General features: G+C 38.6%; 1 protein-coding gene across 4 annotated transcripts in view; it reads right to left on the bottom strand.

Annotated features, from left to right (window-relative positions):
• The window catches only part of CATSPERE (catsper channel auxiliary subunit epsilon), a 198,323-nt gene that overhangs the window by 34,535 nt on the left and 145,085 nt on the right, over positions 1-18,703 (bottom strand). For all 4 annotated transcript variants that reach the window (XM_058701754.1, XM_058701752.1, XM_058701751.1 and 1 more), the window contains 6 exons: positions 9,043-9,101; positions 6,766-6,841; positions 2,942-2,994; positions 810-860; positions 346-379; positions 199-278 (listed from right to left, as the gene is read on the bottom strand). In XM_058701754.1, the coding sequence (XP_058557737.1) occupies positions 199-278; positions 346-379; positions 810-860; positions 2,942-2,994; positions 6,766-6,841; positions 9,043-9,101 (353 nt within the window). The remainder of the gene's footprint in view (positions 1-198; positions 279-345; positions 380-809; positions 861-2,941; positions 2,995-6,765; positions 6,842-9,042; positions 9,102-18,703) is intronic.

Raw genomic sequence — 18,703 nt, forward strand, 5'->3', positions numbered from 1 at the left:
CGGTGAAATTACAAGCTCTCTCAACAGGCAAGCACCATGGGTAGTCCAACTTTGTATAACTAGTATTGAAAACCTAGAGTTGCATATATTGGGTGCTCAAAATATTTATTATTAAGTGCATAATTAATTAGCTTTGTTTTCATACTTTCATTTTGAAACTTTCAAAGTAAGTAAAAATTTTAGTAAGAATATACTTACAATTGAACCAAAGGGTGAAACTTTTCTCGAAAATCAAGTCTCAATGGGCAGCCATATTCTTTCCAATTATATTTTACTCGCTAGAAAAGGAAAAATGATTTAGTATTTTCTATATTTGTCTGATTGATAAAATTATAGTTTTCTTACCAAGTTTTTAGATGGTTTATTCCTCAAATATGACCTGTAAAAAAAGAATCATTTTTCATTACTTATTTTTCTTTCTTCTTTTCAAACTTAAAAATCAAAACCATTACTTTGTTCAGGTAAGGAGGTATTACAAAAGTTAAATAAATAAACATAATTACAAAATACTCCCCAAATGTGTGGAGATTAAATAACACACTTCTAAATAACTTATGGGTCAAAGAAGAAATCTTAAGAGAAATTTTAAAACATTTTGAACATTTCATGAAAATGAAAACACAACTTATCAAAATTTGTGAGTTGCAGCAAAAGCAGTGCCTAGAGGTAAATTCGTAGCAATGAATGCATATTTTAGAATGCATATTTTAGGAAAGATTGATGTTAATAGGAATTAATACTACTTGATTCTAAATTATTGGTGTTATATTAATATAAGACTCAGTGCTTATGTTAAAACTATTTCTTACTTTTCAATATGGTAAAAGAAATCATGCTGAAGACATTCTTTTTTATTAAATCTACAAAAAATAAAACATAATGAAGTTGTAATATTATCATCCCTTATATACTTAACAGACATTTAATCATTTAACTCAGTGATTCTCAGACTTGAGAGTATCACAGAATTGTCACTTACTGAATTAGAATCCTGGGGTTGGTGTGTGGCGCTCGCATTTCTATTTAAAAAAATCAGCTTCATAAATGTTTCTGAGGACATCAGAATTTGAAATATATTGATTTATATATATTTGATACATGTGAAGAATTCATTGAAAATCTATCAAAATAAGATAAATTTCTTTGGACTATTTTCTTCCATATATATATACATGTATATATATATATATATATATATGTATATATATATTAAACACAGACTCCTAGTTGTTACTGGAGACTCAGTTGTACAGGTAAGGAGCTACTTTAAGGATTCACATAATTTCCAGTTAGGACTCATGCAGACATAAGGCTATCATGGTCTATAAAGTGATAAATTTTTCAGTAAGTTAAATTATTCATTTGACCATTTTTGCTGGCTACTTCCAGCAAGGGAGTGACTCAAATCACCACTGTGTTTAGAGAGATATTGGAAGTCTACACCATCTCCCACCCTGAAACTCAAAACAGACCCCATGAGATGCCCTCCATCATGGACATTTCTCCTGTCATGGGCACCTTGAACTCCATAGGTCTCCTTTCATGACTGTGAAAACTTTAGGCCTATCACATCCTGAATTTAAGATCGGAGGGTCATTTTTCGGGTTGCAGTCATTCTTAGTCATTGACTAAGAGGCCTGGAATAAGGTACTGAAATCTATGTTTTTCAAACATGCTTTCCAGATAGGTCTGGTGAACAACCAGCTATCTGACAATCGCCATGCATACCCTCCCAGAACAGACTGATTCAAGCTGCATTTCACTGAAGAAAGAAATCTGCAGGCACGGCTACTGTGTGCAGTAGTCCTGGGAAACAGGACAGCAGTTATTCTCAAATTTTAATGCTCTTGCTAATCTCCCGGAAATTTAGTTAAAATAGAGGTTCTGTCTCAGCAGGAGTGGGAGTAGGTCACAGATTCTGCATTTCTAATAATGCCCCATGATGCCAGTGCTGGTCCACTGACCATTCTCTAAGAAGCAAGGATGTGGACCATCCCAGAAGCAGGATGCTCTATGCTGTATAAATCAGTTAGCCTTCGTGTTTCCTGGAACAGGAGTTATGGAAAATGCAAATTCCTTGCTGAATTAAATAAGAATACTTAATCACCAAGCCAGCAACCGATTATCACAATTCCACACTCCAAAGGTTATTGGAATGGCAGGTGAATAGACAATTGTTTGGATGAGAGCAAGTCGTTTCACAAATAGACTTGCATAAGAACCCCTGGTCCCCCACTCTCCCCCACTCCTAAGCACAGGAGACCTTCTCGTCTCAAGTGCACCTTTATCTCAGCTGAATGTACTGTGCTTGCTGACCTCGAGTCTCGCCCACACAGAAGAGAGCTTTGGCAAGTGGATGACAAAATCCAGCGTGCTTCATCATGAACCACAGTAAGATCAATTAGAGAACCCTGGGGTTCTCTGGAGGAAGCACTGACGGTTCTGTGAGGTTTGCTCTAAAAAAATGTCCCATGGAAAATGGTGCAGGAAACTGAGGCTTCTCTGATGTGGATGTAAGCGATTCTCTGACAGAGATGAGATCATGACTGATTTGAGTAGGACAAAAAGTAGACCTAAGTGTTTCTGCTTCTCCCTTCCCTGGGAAGTGAGCCTGAAGAGCTGAGAAGAGGTGATGGTGAAAGCTGGGAACTGGATTATTAAAAGGGAAGGCGGAGAAAAATGCTGGTAATAGGGAAAGAGGTTAATTCTTTCTATCTGTTTGTGCGATTCAGATGTAAGGTTTGACTTGGCAAAAAGTTCACACAAATTTGGTTTGGACAAACTGTCAATTCAAGTTTTGGACACCAATGCCAATTCAACTTTGGATTTCATAAAGAACATGTCAGTCATCAGGCTAATAGCACCACCAGTAATTACCGTGTAGTTCACCATTTGTTTTAAAATGCAAAGAGTAAGACAGGTCAAATGCAAATATACTTGCCCTTTAACAGCAATGTATTTACGAGGATTACAGCCAACAGCTATTTGGAACACCTAAAATGAAACAATTTAAGTGGTGAGATCAGCGGTTCTGGTTCTCACGAGCTAAAAGCAATTACATTTTCGATTTGGAATAATAACCTTTTAAATGTACGGTTTATCATACTGTTGTGTGCTGTTTTACTCCTTCTTTCTGATCACATTTTTTTTTCTCTCTCTTTGCTTCCGGTTGCCCAGACCATTGCCCAAAGGTTAGTACTCTGCTTTTTTGACATCAGTATCTCAACAGAACTGACCCAATCTCATCTTTTACGAGCACGTCTGCAAACATGATCATCAACTCTACTTCCAGCTTGCACCTGGCTCAGCTGGTAGGTTTCTACAATATGTATAGCCATTAATTTGACTTCTTTTTAACCAGAGACCTGGTTCTTCCCTGACCAGGATGCCTATTTCAATTTCAACCTGGCTCCTGGATGCCTTACTCGTTGCTGTCTACCCTGCCACCCCATCCTAGGCTTCCTAGGGGCGATCTAGACACTTGCTTTCTGTCTTAAACATGTCCTGTACGTTGCATATTTCCACAAGGCAAATCTGAAAAAACCTCTAATACTCCTTACCCCACGGTAGGACTTGGGGATCAGAGGATGGGGTTAGAGAATAATGTCCAGATGAGCTTGATGGATTTAAAGAGTTGTGCATGTGAAACCAAGGCCCTTCAGCCTTCATTTGAAAGGCATGCTCTACAGCAGGAGCTCATGGATTTTATTGCCTGAACCACCTGATCTCGGTCACAGGACCTGATTTGTTCTCTCAGCAACTCTACCTACAGTCCTTGCTGTCCTTCATCATCAAAGCTTTGTTTTCCAGTCAAATGTGTTCAGAAGCATGGGCCTGCCCTTTATCTTTACTAACCTATCCATTTGTCACACGTGGTTGACTACCCTGCCGCCCCATCCTAGGCTTCCTAGGGGTGAGTCTTTCAGTCAGGACCCACCATCACTCGGTGTCTTAGTCATAGCATCCCGTCTCTTCCGGGGCCCAGTTGACAAAAATCAACAACCATGCTTGGGGTTAAAAATCCGAGTTGACCCGCATGTGGAACGTGAACAGGAACGTTGGTACAGAGTATGGGATGCACGAGAAAGGCTGTTTTCTAGGGCACCCATGCACCCAGTGCTGTGGGGCTGACAGTGTTCTCAGGACTGGATACCTAATTAGAGGTATTCTGACATGTAACCCAAATGAAAACAATGAGCACGCTGGTTTTCTTTATTTAATATTATTTTCCAATTTTAGTATATGTGCTGCCAAAGCAAACACTTCACGTTATTCTCTCAGGTGCAGAGACAGGGTAGGACTGCTCTTAACGTAGCTCAGAAGTGGACACAGCACATTCCTTCTAACCGGGCAGAACAACTGAACTGAGACAGGAATTCTGAAGGCCGTCAACACAGAAACGTTGGTAGATAATGCATTACATAGAGTGTAGTCATCTCTCCCTGGGGAAATTGATCCTGGGAGGAATCACTAAAGCTTTCTGGGGAATGGCTCACTGGGGTGGCTTCTTGCGGCCAATACAAGCTACCCACAGTGGGGCACAGAGGGTGGCTAGATTTGAACTGTCCGTGTCTTGGGGCATGCCGAGGAGGAAAGAGAAGAAACAAACTGGTAATTTTAGATGGCTACTCTGCGACAGGCACCGTTCTGGACACTTTACACAAATGGATCACATTTAATACTCTCAACAGAGTGGATAAATACTGTAAGACCAATTTCCCTTTGGCAAACGAGGCGGCGGCAAATCACTGGTTAGTAGCTTGCCCCAGCCGGCAGCTGGCAAGGCTTGGATCTGAACTCAGGTGAGATTAACCTGTTTTTGTAATGCCTGGGCTGGGCAGCACCCAGTGGTTGGGATCCCTGACAAACCTAGTGAGTAGATAGGAAAAAGGGGTAGAGGAAAGCAGGGTGCTTCTGGAAGGCATCTTGTACGGGACAAGCAGCTGGAGGTGGAGAACAGACCTAGGCTGGGGAAGAAAGAGCTGGCTAGGTTGCGGTTTCTTGCTTCCTGCGAAGATGAAGCTGGGAAGGTGGTGGGGTAGGCCGGCCGGGGAGTGGTTGGTGTGCCCCTGCAGGAAGTTGCCCGGGGAAGCCGTGTGTCTGTCAGCCGCACTCAAGCTTGGACCACATCGGCCTCTGTTCAGGGCTCCTTCCAAATTCATGCAAGCTCACTCTGCTGGGAACAGGCTCCTTGTGCTGGGGTCCTGATGGATGGGGGCTGTTATTTCATGTACCTTTGAATTCTTCTTGTAGGGATTCCTCACTGTGTTATGCCTGCTATACAGTAGGTACTCAATATATGTTTCTCTTTTTTTTTTAAATTTAATTTTTTAAAAATTTACACCCAAGTTAGTTAGCATATAGTGCAACAATGATTTCAGGAGTAGATTCCTTAGTGCTCCTTACCCATTTAGCCCATCCCCCCTCCCACAACCCCTCCAGCAACCCTCAGTTTGTTCTCCATATTTATAAGTCTCTTCTGTTTTGTCCGCCTCCCTGTTTTTATATTATTTTTGTTTCCCTTCCCTTACGTTCATCTGTTTCGTCTCTTAAAGTCCTCATATGAATGAAGTCATAGGATTTTTGTCTTTCTCTGACTAATTTCACTTAGCATAATACCCTCCAGTTCCAGCCACGTAGTTGCAAATGGCAAGATTTCATTCTTTTTGATTGCTGAGTAATACTCCATTGTACATATATATACCACATCTTCTTTATCCATTCATGTATCAATGGACATTTTAGCTCTTTCCATACTTCGGCTATTGTTGATAGTGCTGATATAAACATGGGGGTGCATGTGTCCCCTCGAAACAGCACACCTGTATCCCTTGGATAAATGCCTAGTAGTGCAATTACTGGCTCGTAGCGTAGTTCTATTTTTAGTCTTTTGAGGAACCTCCATACTGTTTTCCAGAGTAGTTGCACCAGCTTGCGTTCCCATCAATATATGTTTCTTGATTGTTAATTAGGCTGGAAGAGAATAAAGAGAGGAGGCATCCCTTGGAGTAGAACTGACTCAGAAGAGGTGGGGTGGTGTTGAAGAATTGGTGTTCAGTTTCTTAGTGCTTCTGGTTACCTGAACATGCTGTTGCTATTTCATGGTGCTGTACTTTCGTATATGCGTCTTCCTGGGGTTCCCTTTGCATCCAGCCTGTTCAACTTCTACTGATTCTTCAAAGTCCTTTTGGGACACTCAGAATGGCCCACTCTTCTGGGCTATTTGATGACCATGTATCTCACATTCCCTCATGCTGGCTTTTGTTTACGCCTAGGGAAGAGTCTGTCTTTTGGTCTTTGTGACAGCGGTGGTGGTTACGTGGTTACACACACATACTGAGACAGAGAAACACAGTCGGTATCCGATACATTTTTTCGAATAAAACAATGGTTCACTTTTTTTGAATAAAGAAATAAATGCAGGGTCAATGTGGACATGACTGGCAGTTTCCTCTGACAAACACACCCAGCTTCTGTTGTTCTCATTAATTTCACTTTTTCCTTTATACAGTTTTATTTGTCTCCATAAACTAATAATTTTACACTTTTATAGGTATTTATATGTCTCACTTTTGACGGCAAACCCACGGAAGGCAGAACTGTGATCCATTCCCAGAGTTTTGTTCCCTGATCTCTTCCCTACGGAGAAACGTTACAAATGTAGGAGGGGAGTGGAGTTGCATAGAGGTATTGTATGGATTATACAGCTCACCACCATTATTACCATTATTGAGGTAAAGCTTTTGATCTGCCCATGTCACTTACCTTCTGGGATATCGGACATGGTCTTGCTGAGTCACTAGGCCTCATGTGGAGAAGCAGAAGACCCGTGTTCTGGTGTCTAGGAGAAACAGCACGTGCAGGTGATTATAGAATCACAGGGGAGGCGGGCACAATCCCACCTTTCTGGAGAGCCTATGAAAAATCCCATGTACACAATGTGACTGAGCCCTGTGAGGAATTCTAGAGGCCTAGAAGGGGGTAGTGATAGCAACTGCTCTCTGCTTCTGCTAAGGCAGCTGTGCACCGTGGTCACTCTGGAAAGCCCCTTGCACCTCATGGTGGGCTGGCATAGGGTTGGCCCAATGGGAGAGAGAAATGAGAGCTATCAACATTTCAACTCCCTGTTTTATTAACACCCCCAGTCCCTAGAGGAGAGGCTGTGCTGCTGACATCTTGCCCTGCTTCTGATGGTATCAGAAGGCTACAGCTGCTCCATTTGTTCTTCCTCTACACTCTACAGATCTTTTCCTCCTATTGATAACACTTTGGGAACAATAAAGAGTAAGGTATGAAATCAGTTTCCTGAACCACATTATGCCACATAGTATGATCCGACTGGAAGCAAAAATGAGATCAAATTTCTAGGTGATGAAGTGCACAAGAGTTATTTTGTGCTCAGAGAAACTGGGGAGGGCCAAAAATCACAGAGTTTTTTGGAAGTTTTATTAATATTCTATCCCGTTGGTGCTCAGGTGTTTCCTTTTTGAAACAGCTGGGGAAAAAGAAACTAACCACATGCAAAGGTTCTTTTTCTTCCAATATTCATCACATTTTCATATTTATTTATTTATTTATCAAATATTGGGTATAAAATGTAAATAAATAAGTTAGGATACAAATAGCACATTTTTATATTTTTTAAATCACTGTGCCATATTTCATCAATTCTAAGATATATGTTTTTTTCTCATTTAATACCTTTGAAATCAGGAAGCATCTTATAATTTTAACTATGTCACTTATGGTTTGTTTTCCAATGTGATGGAAATGTTGATTTGATAAATACAGTAATATACCATGGATCTGTGAAGAACACTATAACAAATACTGCATCTATAATTTTCTAAGTTTTTTTTTTTTTTTGAGAGAGAAAGAATGTGTGGTGGGAGGGGCAGAGAGAATCCCAAGCAGGTTCTATGCTGTCAGTGCAGAGGCTGACAAAGGGGCTCGATCTCATGAACCATGAGATCATGACCTGAGCCAGAATCAAGAGTTGGATGCTTAACTAATTGAGTCACACAGGCACCCCTGCATTTATAATTTTCCATATAATTTTTCTTATAGGTAGATTTTTTTTTTTCCTGCCATGGCTGATTTCAAAGCATTAGGTATTTTTTCTCGAGTCTTCGACTGACCTCAAGTATCCCGGACAGTTTGATTTGTATTCTACAGCAACAGAGTTCTGAGTAAATATCCAGAAAATCAAAAATACCCCAAGAAACACACAACATTAGAAGAATCAAGAGAAAAGTTGGTAGGTGAGGGGGCGAGGGATGAACTGAGCCTCCCTGAGTACTGTCTTTAAAGACTTTTCTCCCTCCCCTTCCTGGTCTCTCTCTACCACTTCGTGCTGTTTTCTTTCCTTAATAGCATTTAAAACTATTTGAAATCGTCTTGTTCATTTATTTGATGATTTGTTCTTTGTCTTTTCCCACAAGAGATATGTCCCATGACACCACTACCTCCTTTCTTGTTCACCATGTATTTTGAACACCTAGAAAGTGCTTGGCATAGAGTAGGTACTCATACTCACTTGGAGTAGCAGTGCTATTTTTCCAGAGAATATATTGAGTCAAGAATTAGTGATGACCATAGAAATGCCTTAAGACTCAATTCCGGAGTAGTTGCTTCCTCCAGGAATTATCGTGCTCAGGTCCTACCTATTCCAAGAAGAGTCAACGATGGTGTTTTCTCTGATTCTACTCAAAGACTTTCTGATATTAGAGTTCTAGTCTGCCCAAGGATAGTATGTAAAGACTTTGGGATGGGAATGAATTATAAAACACACTTGAACATTATTGAATTAAGAAATAGCTTGTTTTTTGCATCTTCAGTTGGATGAATGAAAACCTTGATAGGTTTCATTTTGTTACATTTTTATACAGAATAGTAATTTCACATCTCTCCAAACATTTAAAGGAATTTGAAATCTGGATATTTAAAGTGATATGAGGCCATTTAAGTAAAAGAACACCTGGAAATCAATACCCTTGATAGCACATTTCATACTGAGTAGGTTCTTTTAAAAGTCATACTTACTGCAATTTGAAGTAATCATCTACTGCCTCATAATTTACATTTTGAAAAAATGTTACTGTCTGGAAAAGAAAATGAGAGTTTATTTAAAACAGGAAAACTGGGAATGGGGGGACAATGAATACTTTCAAGACAGATTTGAAACTTTCTTTATGTAAGAAAAAATATAATTAGCATTTTTCCAATTTATTTTCTTTTCTAACTCAGAAACTCCAATTATGTACATATTAGACTTCCTTTGTTACCTTTTTCTTATTTTCTCTTTGAATTGCATTTTACCACAGTCCCTTTATTTCAATTGCTTCTCTCTCCCTCTTCATTTACTTTTGTCATTGCAATATTCCTATTTTCATTTTTAATTTTTCATTTCATTCCTGATGTGTGACCAGCCTTCTCCTGTTCTTTTTTTTTTTTTTTTAATTTCTTCTTTGTCTTTTTTTTATTTTTTTATTTTTTTATTTTTTTATTTTTTAATATAAGAAATTTACTGTCAAATTGGTTTCCATACAACACCCAGTGCTCATCCCAAAAGGTGCCCTCCTCAATACCCATCACCCACCCTGCCCTCCCTCCCACCCCCCATCAACCCTCAGTTTGTTCTCAGTTTTTAACAGTCTCTTATGCTTTGGCTCTCTTCAGCCTTCTCCTGTTCTAATAACCTCGTCTCTGGACCTTTTTATTTCTTCTTTGAGGTTTTTAGAATAATTACAGACATAATGTTGTCTGTAATTTTTGAGACTCTGAGGAGTCATTTGCCTGAAACTTCTTTTCTTGTTTTTGAGTAATTAAAAAAAAATCGATTTGCCTTGTGTATATGTCCTTGCTATTTTCTTCCACGTGGGGCACGTTTCATCTCAATGTTCAGCATTCCAGAAGGTTTCTATCTTTTCAGGATAAATCCAGTTATGGAACATGTATGATATTAGAGGAAAAAAATTATAGGTTGTATTTTTTTATTTAATTAAAAAATTTTTTTAACATTTATTTTTGAGAGAGAGAGAGAGAGAAAGAGAGAGAGCATGTGAACAGGGAAGGGGCAGAGAGAGGGGAGACAAAGAATCCAAAGCAGGCTCCGGGCTCTGAGCTGTCAGCACAGAGCCTAGTGTGGGTCTCAAACTCACAAACCGTGAGATGATAACCTGAGCCAAGTCAGACACGCAACGACTGAGCCTCCCAGGCTCCCCATAAGCTGCATATTTTTAAAACATGGTAACTATAATCACCATATCCCAAAATTACTTTTTTGGTGGTACTTCTTTGTTTTGTATATATTTGTACATATCTTCAGAGATATCAATTTGACTCTGGCTAATCTGGTATGATTAGAACAGAGATGTTGTACCTCTAATATAACCTTTGCAAAAAATCTTAACTTCTGAGACAAAGTTTATTTATCCACATCTTGGATGGTAAGTGGTATTAAACGAAATATGCAATCTCTCGTGATAAAGTTGAAGGCTGTGGAGGTCATCACACTAAAAATAAATCTAGTTAAGGTTCGAGGAAAGGAGCTAGTTGTCAAATTTACACTTGTATTCTATTGTACACCATACTCTTCTTCATATGTAATGATAAAACTAGCATAATTAGGCTTGAAAATTTTAATATTATCTTTTGTGAAATGTAAGCAGATTCTGCAAAGGTTGCTTATCAGTTGTCACTTAAGTGGTGCTCAAACTTGGGTCTGTAACTCAACCAGCATATATGTAAATTATTTTGGATCATAATCACTGAAAATATTTACCCAGTGGAACTATTTTAAAAATATATATGTTGTGAATGTGATCATCTGTTTAAAAACCATTTCATTATAAATAATTAGGAAATGATTTGGAGACTTTCATTTCTGCTAGTGGTAGATAGGTTATACAGACAAATTTTTGCTCTTTTAAAAAAAATTTTTTTAACATTTATTTCTTATTGAGAGACAGAGAGACACCGAGTGTGAGCAGGGGAGGGGCAGAGAGAGGGGGAGACACAGACTCTGAAGCAGGCTCCAGGCTCTGAGCTGTCAGTACAGAGCCCATCGTGGAGCTCGAACTCACAAATCGCAAGATCATGACCTGAGCCTAAGTCAGACACTTAACTGACTGAGCCACCCAGGCACCCCGACAAATTTTTGCTCTTAAAAACACACATATCACAAAACCTACAAACATCAGCCTTTTGTGAAGTCACCTTTAAAAGCATCCAATAACTGACAAGAGAGTAGAGAACTATTAGCCCAAAGACTTAGGGAAATTAGGAATCTAGAGAATAAAGCAGAACACCAGAGGCCATAATCTATTTCTCCCCTAAAGGCATTTGTCAACATAGTCAGGAGACAGAGAATTCAAGATAGAGAATCAAATTGGATATCCTCTTTACATTAACCTGTGTTATCAGAAGATTGTATTTTCGGAGTAAGAGTAAGTCAAGATTAAATTTGGGCCCTCCTTAACCTTCTAGTGACTTCAGTTACTATGTGATCAGAAAAAGCAAGAAAAGGAAAAAAATTTGTCCTAACAATTGGTAGCCTACCTATGGGTAGGTTCTTGTATGGGTGGAATTGTTTGTCCAGAAGACTCAGGATTTAAAGAAGTTTCAAGGGAGTGGTACCCCTAGATAGCAGCAAACACAGATCATCTTAAGATCAAGGCATATTCTTACTCGACCTCAGGGAATTCTTACAGATAGTTTTACAAGTGTAACAGCACATAGTCAAGAATAACCAAGTGCACAAGGAAATAAGGTGTGCATGAGAATAAACAAACCAGAATAAACAATGATGAGGGAGAAGAAATAGATGAAATAACACATGCTCAGACTGCAGATATGGAAGTAATAGGTGCAGATTATAAAACAGGTGTGTTTACTAGTCGTGTGGGAATAAATGACAAGTTGAAAATATCTGTTGTGTAAAAGAAACCATAAATGTGTCAGTGTTTTTTTAAAGGAACAAATAAAACTTCTAGAGATGGAAAATACAAGAGTCAAAATAAACACACAGTGTATAATTTTGGCATCAGATCAGGCATGACAAGAAGAAGGAGTGAAGTGGAAGACAGATCAGAAGAAATTATGACGATGTATCGCAGAGAGATAAAAAGATGGACAATAAAGAAGAAAGACTCATGGGGAATAGATGGAGGGTTAGCTTTTGTTTCATCAGTGTTTCAGGAGAAAAGACAGGGACAGAGGCAAAGATGACATTTGACAAGATACCTGATGAAGACAGTGATCCACAGATTCAAGAGGCCCAAGAAGTCCCAAGCAGGATAAACGTAAACATCTACACACGTCAGAGGGAAAGTATAGAATGCAAAAAATAAAATCATAATTCATCAAATCTAGGATGCCACAGGGTATAAGACTCATCCTGATGTCATAGATGGTAAAAAAAAGTGCCTTAGGCATAAAGAAACTCATTGATAGTAATAACATAATATTAGGAGACTTCAACACCCCACTCACAGCAATGGACAGATCATCTAATCAAAAAATCAACAAGGAAACAATGGCTTTGAATGATACACTAGACCAGATGGACTTAGATATATTCAGAACATTTCATCCTAAAGCAGCAGAATATACATTCTTCTCCAGTGCACATGGAATGTTCTCCAGAATAGACCACATACTGGGACAGCCCTCAGCAAGTACAAAAAGATCGAGATCATACTGTGCATATTTCAAACCACAATGCTATAAAACTTGAAATCAACCACAAGAAAACATTTGGAAAGGTAACAAGTACTTGGAGACTGAAGAACATCCTACTAAAGAATGAATGGGCTAACCAACCAGTCAAAGAGGAAAATAAAAAGTATATGGAAGCCAATTAAAATGATAACACCACAACCTAAAACCTCTGGGACGCAGCAAAGGCGGTCACAAGAGGAAAGCATATAGCAATCCAAGCCTTCCTAAAGAAGGAAGAAAGATCTCAGATACATAACCTAACCTTATGCCTTAAGGAGCTGGAAAAAGAACAGCAAATAAAACCCAAGACCAGCAGAAGACAGGAAATAATAAAGATTAGAGCAGAAATTAATGCTATCAAAACCAAAAAAACAGTAGAACAGGTCAATGAAACTAGAAGCTGGTTCTTTGAAAGAATTAAAAAAATTGATAAGCCACTAGCCAGTTTGATCAAAAAGAAAAAGTAAGGGACCCAAATAAATAAAATCAAGAATGAAAGAAGAGAGATCATACCAAAACAGCAGAAATACAAACAATAATAAGAGAATATTATGAGCAATTATATGCCAATAAAATGGACACTCTGGAAGAAATGGAAAACTTCCTAGAAACATACACACTACCAAAACTGAAACAGGAAGAAATAGAAAATTAGAACAGACCCATAACCAGTAAGGAAATCAAATTACTAATCAAAAATCTCCCAAAAAACAAGAGTGCAGGGCCAGATGGCTTTCCAGGGGAATTCTACCAAACATTTAAGGAAGAGCTAACACCTATTCTCTTGAAGCTGTTCCAAAAAATTGAAATGGAAGGAAAACTTCCAAACTCATTCTATGAAGCCAGCATTACCTTGATTCCAAAACCAGACAGAGACCCCACTAAAAAAGAGAACTGTGGACCAATTTCCCTGATGAACATGGATGCAAAAATCCTCAACAAGATATTAGCCAACCGGCTCCAACAATACACTTAAAAAATTATTCACCATGACTAAGTGGGATTTATACCTGGGATGCAGAGCTGGTTCAATATCTGCAAAACAATGAACATGATTCATCACATCAATAAAAAAAGCACAAGAACCATATGATCCTCTCAATGGATGCAGAGAAAGCATTTGACAAAATACAACATCCTTTCTTGATAAAAACCCTCAAGAAGGTAGGGATAGAAGGATCATACCTCGAGATCATAAAATCCATATTATGAAAGACCCAATGCTAATATCATCCTCAATGGGGAAAAACTGAGAGCTTTCCCCCCTAAGGTCAGGAACAAGACAGGGATGTCCACTCTTGCCACTGTTATTCAACATAGTATTGGAAGTCTTAGCCTCTGCAATCAGACAACACAAAGAAATAAAAGGCATCAAAATTGGCCAGGAGGAGTTCAAACTTTCACTCTTTGCAGATGACATGATACTCTATATGGAAATCTTTAGGGTTTCCTAAGATTCCACCAAGCAACTGCTAGAACTGATTCATGAATTCAGCAAAGTTGTAGGATATAACATCAACGCACAGAAATCGGTTGCATTCCTATGCACCAACAATGAAGCAATAGAAAGAGAAATCAAAGAATTGATCCCATTTATGGTTGCACCAAAACCCATAAAATACCTAGGAATAAGTCTAACCAAAGAGGTGAAAAATCCATACATTGAAAACTATAGAAAGCTTATGAAAGAAATTGAAGAAGACACACAAAAAAATGGAAAAGATTCCATGTTCCTGGATAGGAAGAACAAATATTGTTAAAATGTCAATACTACCCAAAGCAATCTACATATTGAATGCAATCCTTATCAAAGTAATACAAGCATTCTTCACAGAGCTAGAACAAATAATCCTACAATTTGTATGGAACCAGAAAAGACCCCGAATAGCCAAAGCAATCTTGAAAAAGAAAACCAAAACAGGAGGCATCACAATCCCGGACTTCAAGCTATACTACAAAGCTGTAATCATCAAGACAGTATGGTACTGGCACAAGAAGAGACACTCAGATCAATGGAACAGAATAGAGAACCCAGAAATGGACCCACAAACATATGGCCAACTAATCTTTGACATAGCAGGAAAGAGTATCCAATGGGATAAAGAGTCTCTTCAGCAACTGGTGTTGGGAAAATTGGACAGTGACATGCAGAAGAATGAACCTGGACCACTTTCTTACACCATACACAAAAATAAACCCAAGTGGATGAAAGACCTCAATGTAAGACAGGAAGCCATCAAAATCCTTGAGGACAAAGCAGGCAAAAACCTCTTTGATCTTGGCCACAGCAGCTTCTTACTCAACATGTCTCTGGAGACAAGGGAAACAAAAGCAAAAATGAACTATTGGGACCTCATCAAAATAAAAACTTCTGCATAGTGAAGGAAACAATCAGCAAAACCAAAAGGCAACCGACAGAATGGGAGAAGATATTTTCAAACAATATATCAGATAAAGGGTTAGTATCCAAAATCTATAAGGAACTTGTCAAACTCAACACCCAAAAAACAAACAATCCAGTGAAGAAACGGGCAATAGACATGAATAGACACTTCTCCAAAGAAGACATCCAGATGACCAACTGACACATGAAAAAATGCTCAACGTCATTCATCATCGGGAAAATACAAATCAAAACCACAATGAGATACCACCTCACACCTGTCAGAATGGCTAACATTAACAACTCAGGCAACAACAGATGTTGGCGAGGATGCAGAGAAAGAGGATCTCTTTTGCACTGTTGGTGGCAGTGTAAGCTGGTGCAGCCACTCTGGAAAAGAGTATGGAGATTCCTCAAAAAACTAAAAAGAGAACTACCCTACGACCCAGCAATTGCACTACTAGGCATTTCTCCATGGGATACAGGTGTGCTGTTTTGAAGGGACACATGCATCCCCATGTTTATAGCAGCACTATCCACAATAGCCAAAGTATGGGAAGAGCCCAAATGTCCATCAATGGATGAATGGATAAAGAAGATGTGGTGGTATATGTATACAATGGAGTATTGCTCGGCCATCAAAAAGAATGAAATCTTGCCATTTGCAATTACATGGATGGAACTGGAGGGTATTAGGCTAAGCGAAATTAGTCAGAGAAAGACAAATATCATATGACTTCACTCATATGAGGACTTTAAGAGACAAAACAGATGAACATAAGGGAAGGGAAGCAAAAATAATATAAAAACAGGGAGGGGGATGAAACAGAAGAGACTCTTAAATATGGAGAACAAACAGAGGGTTCCTGGAGGGGTTGTGGGAGGGGGGCTGGGCTAAATGGGTAATGGGCATTAAGGAATCTACTCCTGAAATCACTGTTGCACTATATGCTAACTAATTTGGGTGTCAATTTTAAAAAAATGTGCCTTAGAATTGGTGAAATGTGGTGGTGGGAGCAGTAGTAACAGCCTTAAGAGCAGCACCCACAGTGGTGATTGTGGTGGTAGCAGCAATGCATAAACATAGTGCTTGCCAGGTACCAGACACAGCTCTAAGGGCTTTACATACCTAAACTCATTTTCATCCTAATAACCTTACGAAGTAAATATTATGATAATGACTATATTATATAATTTCATTTTATTAACATGTTAACAAAATTATATGTTAATATATTTTATTACATATAATATATTATTATTATCATCATTACTTACATGAGGGTACGGAGGCATAGAAAGACTAAAAACTTGCTTCTCTGAGTAAGTATTTTTGTGCTTTTTTGGGGGTAAACACCCAGTATGGCGCTTACTAGATCAAAGAGGACTTCCATTTTCAACTTTTTGAGGAAACTCCATACTGTTTTCCGGAGTGGCTGCACCAGTGTGCATTCCCACCAACAGCACAAGAAGGTTCACCTTTCTCCACATCCTCGCCAACACCTTGTGTTTTTGCTTTTAGCCGTTCTGAGAGGTGTGATACATGCACCCCTATGTTTATAGCAGCAGCATCTACAAGAGCCAATTATGGGAGCAGCCCAAGTATCCACTGATTGATGACTGGATAAAGAAGAGGTGATATATATATATATATATATATATATATATATATCTCAGAGGTGATTATATAATATATAATATATATGTATAATATATATGTATATATTATACACACATATATATGCATATATATGTGGCATATATGCAGTGGCATATTATTCCACCACACAAAAAGAATGAAACCTTGCCATTTGCAATGGCATTTTTTGGAACTAGAGAGCGTAATGCTAAGTGAAATAAGTCAGAGACAGACAAATAGCATATGATTTCACTCAGATGTGGAATTTAAGAAAGCAAACAAATGAGCAAAGAGGAAAACAAAAAGAGAGAGAGAGACAAACCAAGAAACAGACTCTTGGTCACCGGAGGGGAGGTGGGTGGGGGGAAAGGGGAAATAGGTGATGGGAATTAAGGAGGGCACTTGTTGTGATGAGCACTGGGTGATGTAGGGAAGTGTTGAAGCACTACATTGTGTACCTAAAACTAATGTAACATTATATGGTAAGTATACTGGAATTAAAATAATTTAATAAAAAAAGTTAGATGTAAAAGCAGTCTTAAGATTTTTATGGAATCAAATTTTAAAAAACTTGCTTAATGTCATCAGTTAATGTGCATTGCTAATAAATGACAGAGCTAGTATTTTATCAAAACTGGTAAATTTTTTTTTTAAATTTTTTTTTTCAACGTTTTTTATTTATTTTTGGGACAGAGAGAGACAGAGCATGAACGGGGGAGGGGCAGAGAGAGAGGGAGACACAGAATCGGAAACAGGCTCCAGGCTCCGAGCCATCAGCCCAGAGCCTGATGCGGGGCTCGAACTCACGGACCGCGAGATCGTGACCTGGCTGAAGTCGGACGCTTAACCGACTGCGCCACCCAGGCGCCCCAAAACTGGTAAATTTTTATATCCTTGGTCATTTGTATATTTTGATTGGTAACTTATTTTGAAGTTCTAAACTGCAAATGGGCAAATGCACACGAGACAGCCCATTCTTGGAAAGAAAACTTATGAGAGGATCTGCAGATATTGGGGCTAGATAATGAAAGAAAATGTTCCTGGGCTAAAGGAAGTGGAACTCTTCTGTTTTTGTTCTGGAAGAAGGGGTAACTCAGTTTCAGAAAAGTGAGTTGAAGATACTCCTTATTTCTTGAAACATGATCAATTAGTCTTATTTTATTCATTATGTTTTACTTTTCCCCTGTACCTTCTTCCCCCATTTCTTGTCTCCACTGTAGGCCCCCATAATATTTATCAAACAAGTATGATGTCATCATACTTGATGATGTCATATTGTCTGATATAGGTCCTCGGGTATTTTTGTATCCACGGAAAATGAATAATGCTTTTCTTTTTGTTGCTTGTGATTTGTATGCGGGTGTTTGTAATTTTTGTAAATGTTACCATGTGATCGATCTCAGTTTCTCACTTAACACTGTTTTCTACTCGACACCGTTTTAAGATCTATTCCTATGACTGTACACAAACCTAAATCAGCTTTCTTTGTTTCTAAACCTGTTTCTGCCAGATTGCATTATTATTGTAGTTGTGGAATGAAACATTATGAACTGGTGAAATGTCAGTTACTGCTTCTCTGAGAACTAAACTGATTGCTTTGGAAAGTTTTAATAAACCAAGTTCCTGAAGAAATTGCTGAATTAGGTATGAGCAAGGTAACAATAAAAAGCTGGTTGAAAATTAAAAAAAAAAAAGAACTTTGGTTCCTTTCCCAGTGTCATTAATTTTGTTTTCCCTCCTCTACTTAATTTATCTTTTTAAGAATTTTTTAAATGTTTGTTTATTTTTGAGAGAGAGAGAGAGAGCGAGCGAGAGAGAGCATGAGAGGCAGAGGGGCAGAGAGAGAAGGAGACACAGAATTCGAAGCAGGCTTCAGGCTCTGAGCTGTCAGCACAGAGCCCGATGTGGGGCTCGAACTCACAGAGTGCAAGCTCATGACCTGAGCTAAAGTCAGAGGCTTA

This window comes from Neofelis nebulosa, chromosome 15, assembly GCF_028018385.1.
Source record: "Neofelis nebulosa isolate mNeoNeb1 chromosome 15, mNeoNeb1.pri, whole genome shotgun sequence".
NCBI classification, from domain to species: Eukaryota; Metazoa; Chordata; class Mammalia; order Carnivora; family Felidae; genus Neofelis; species Neofelis nebulosa.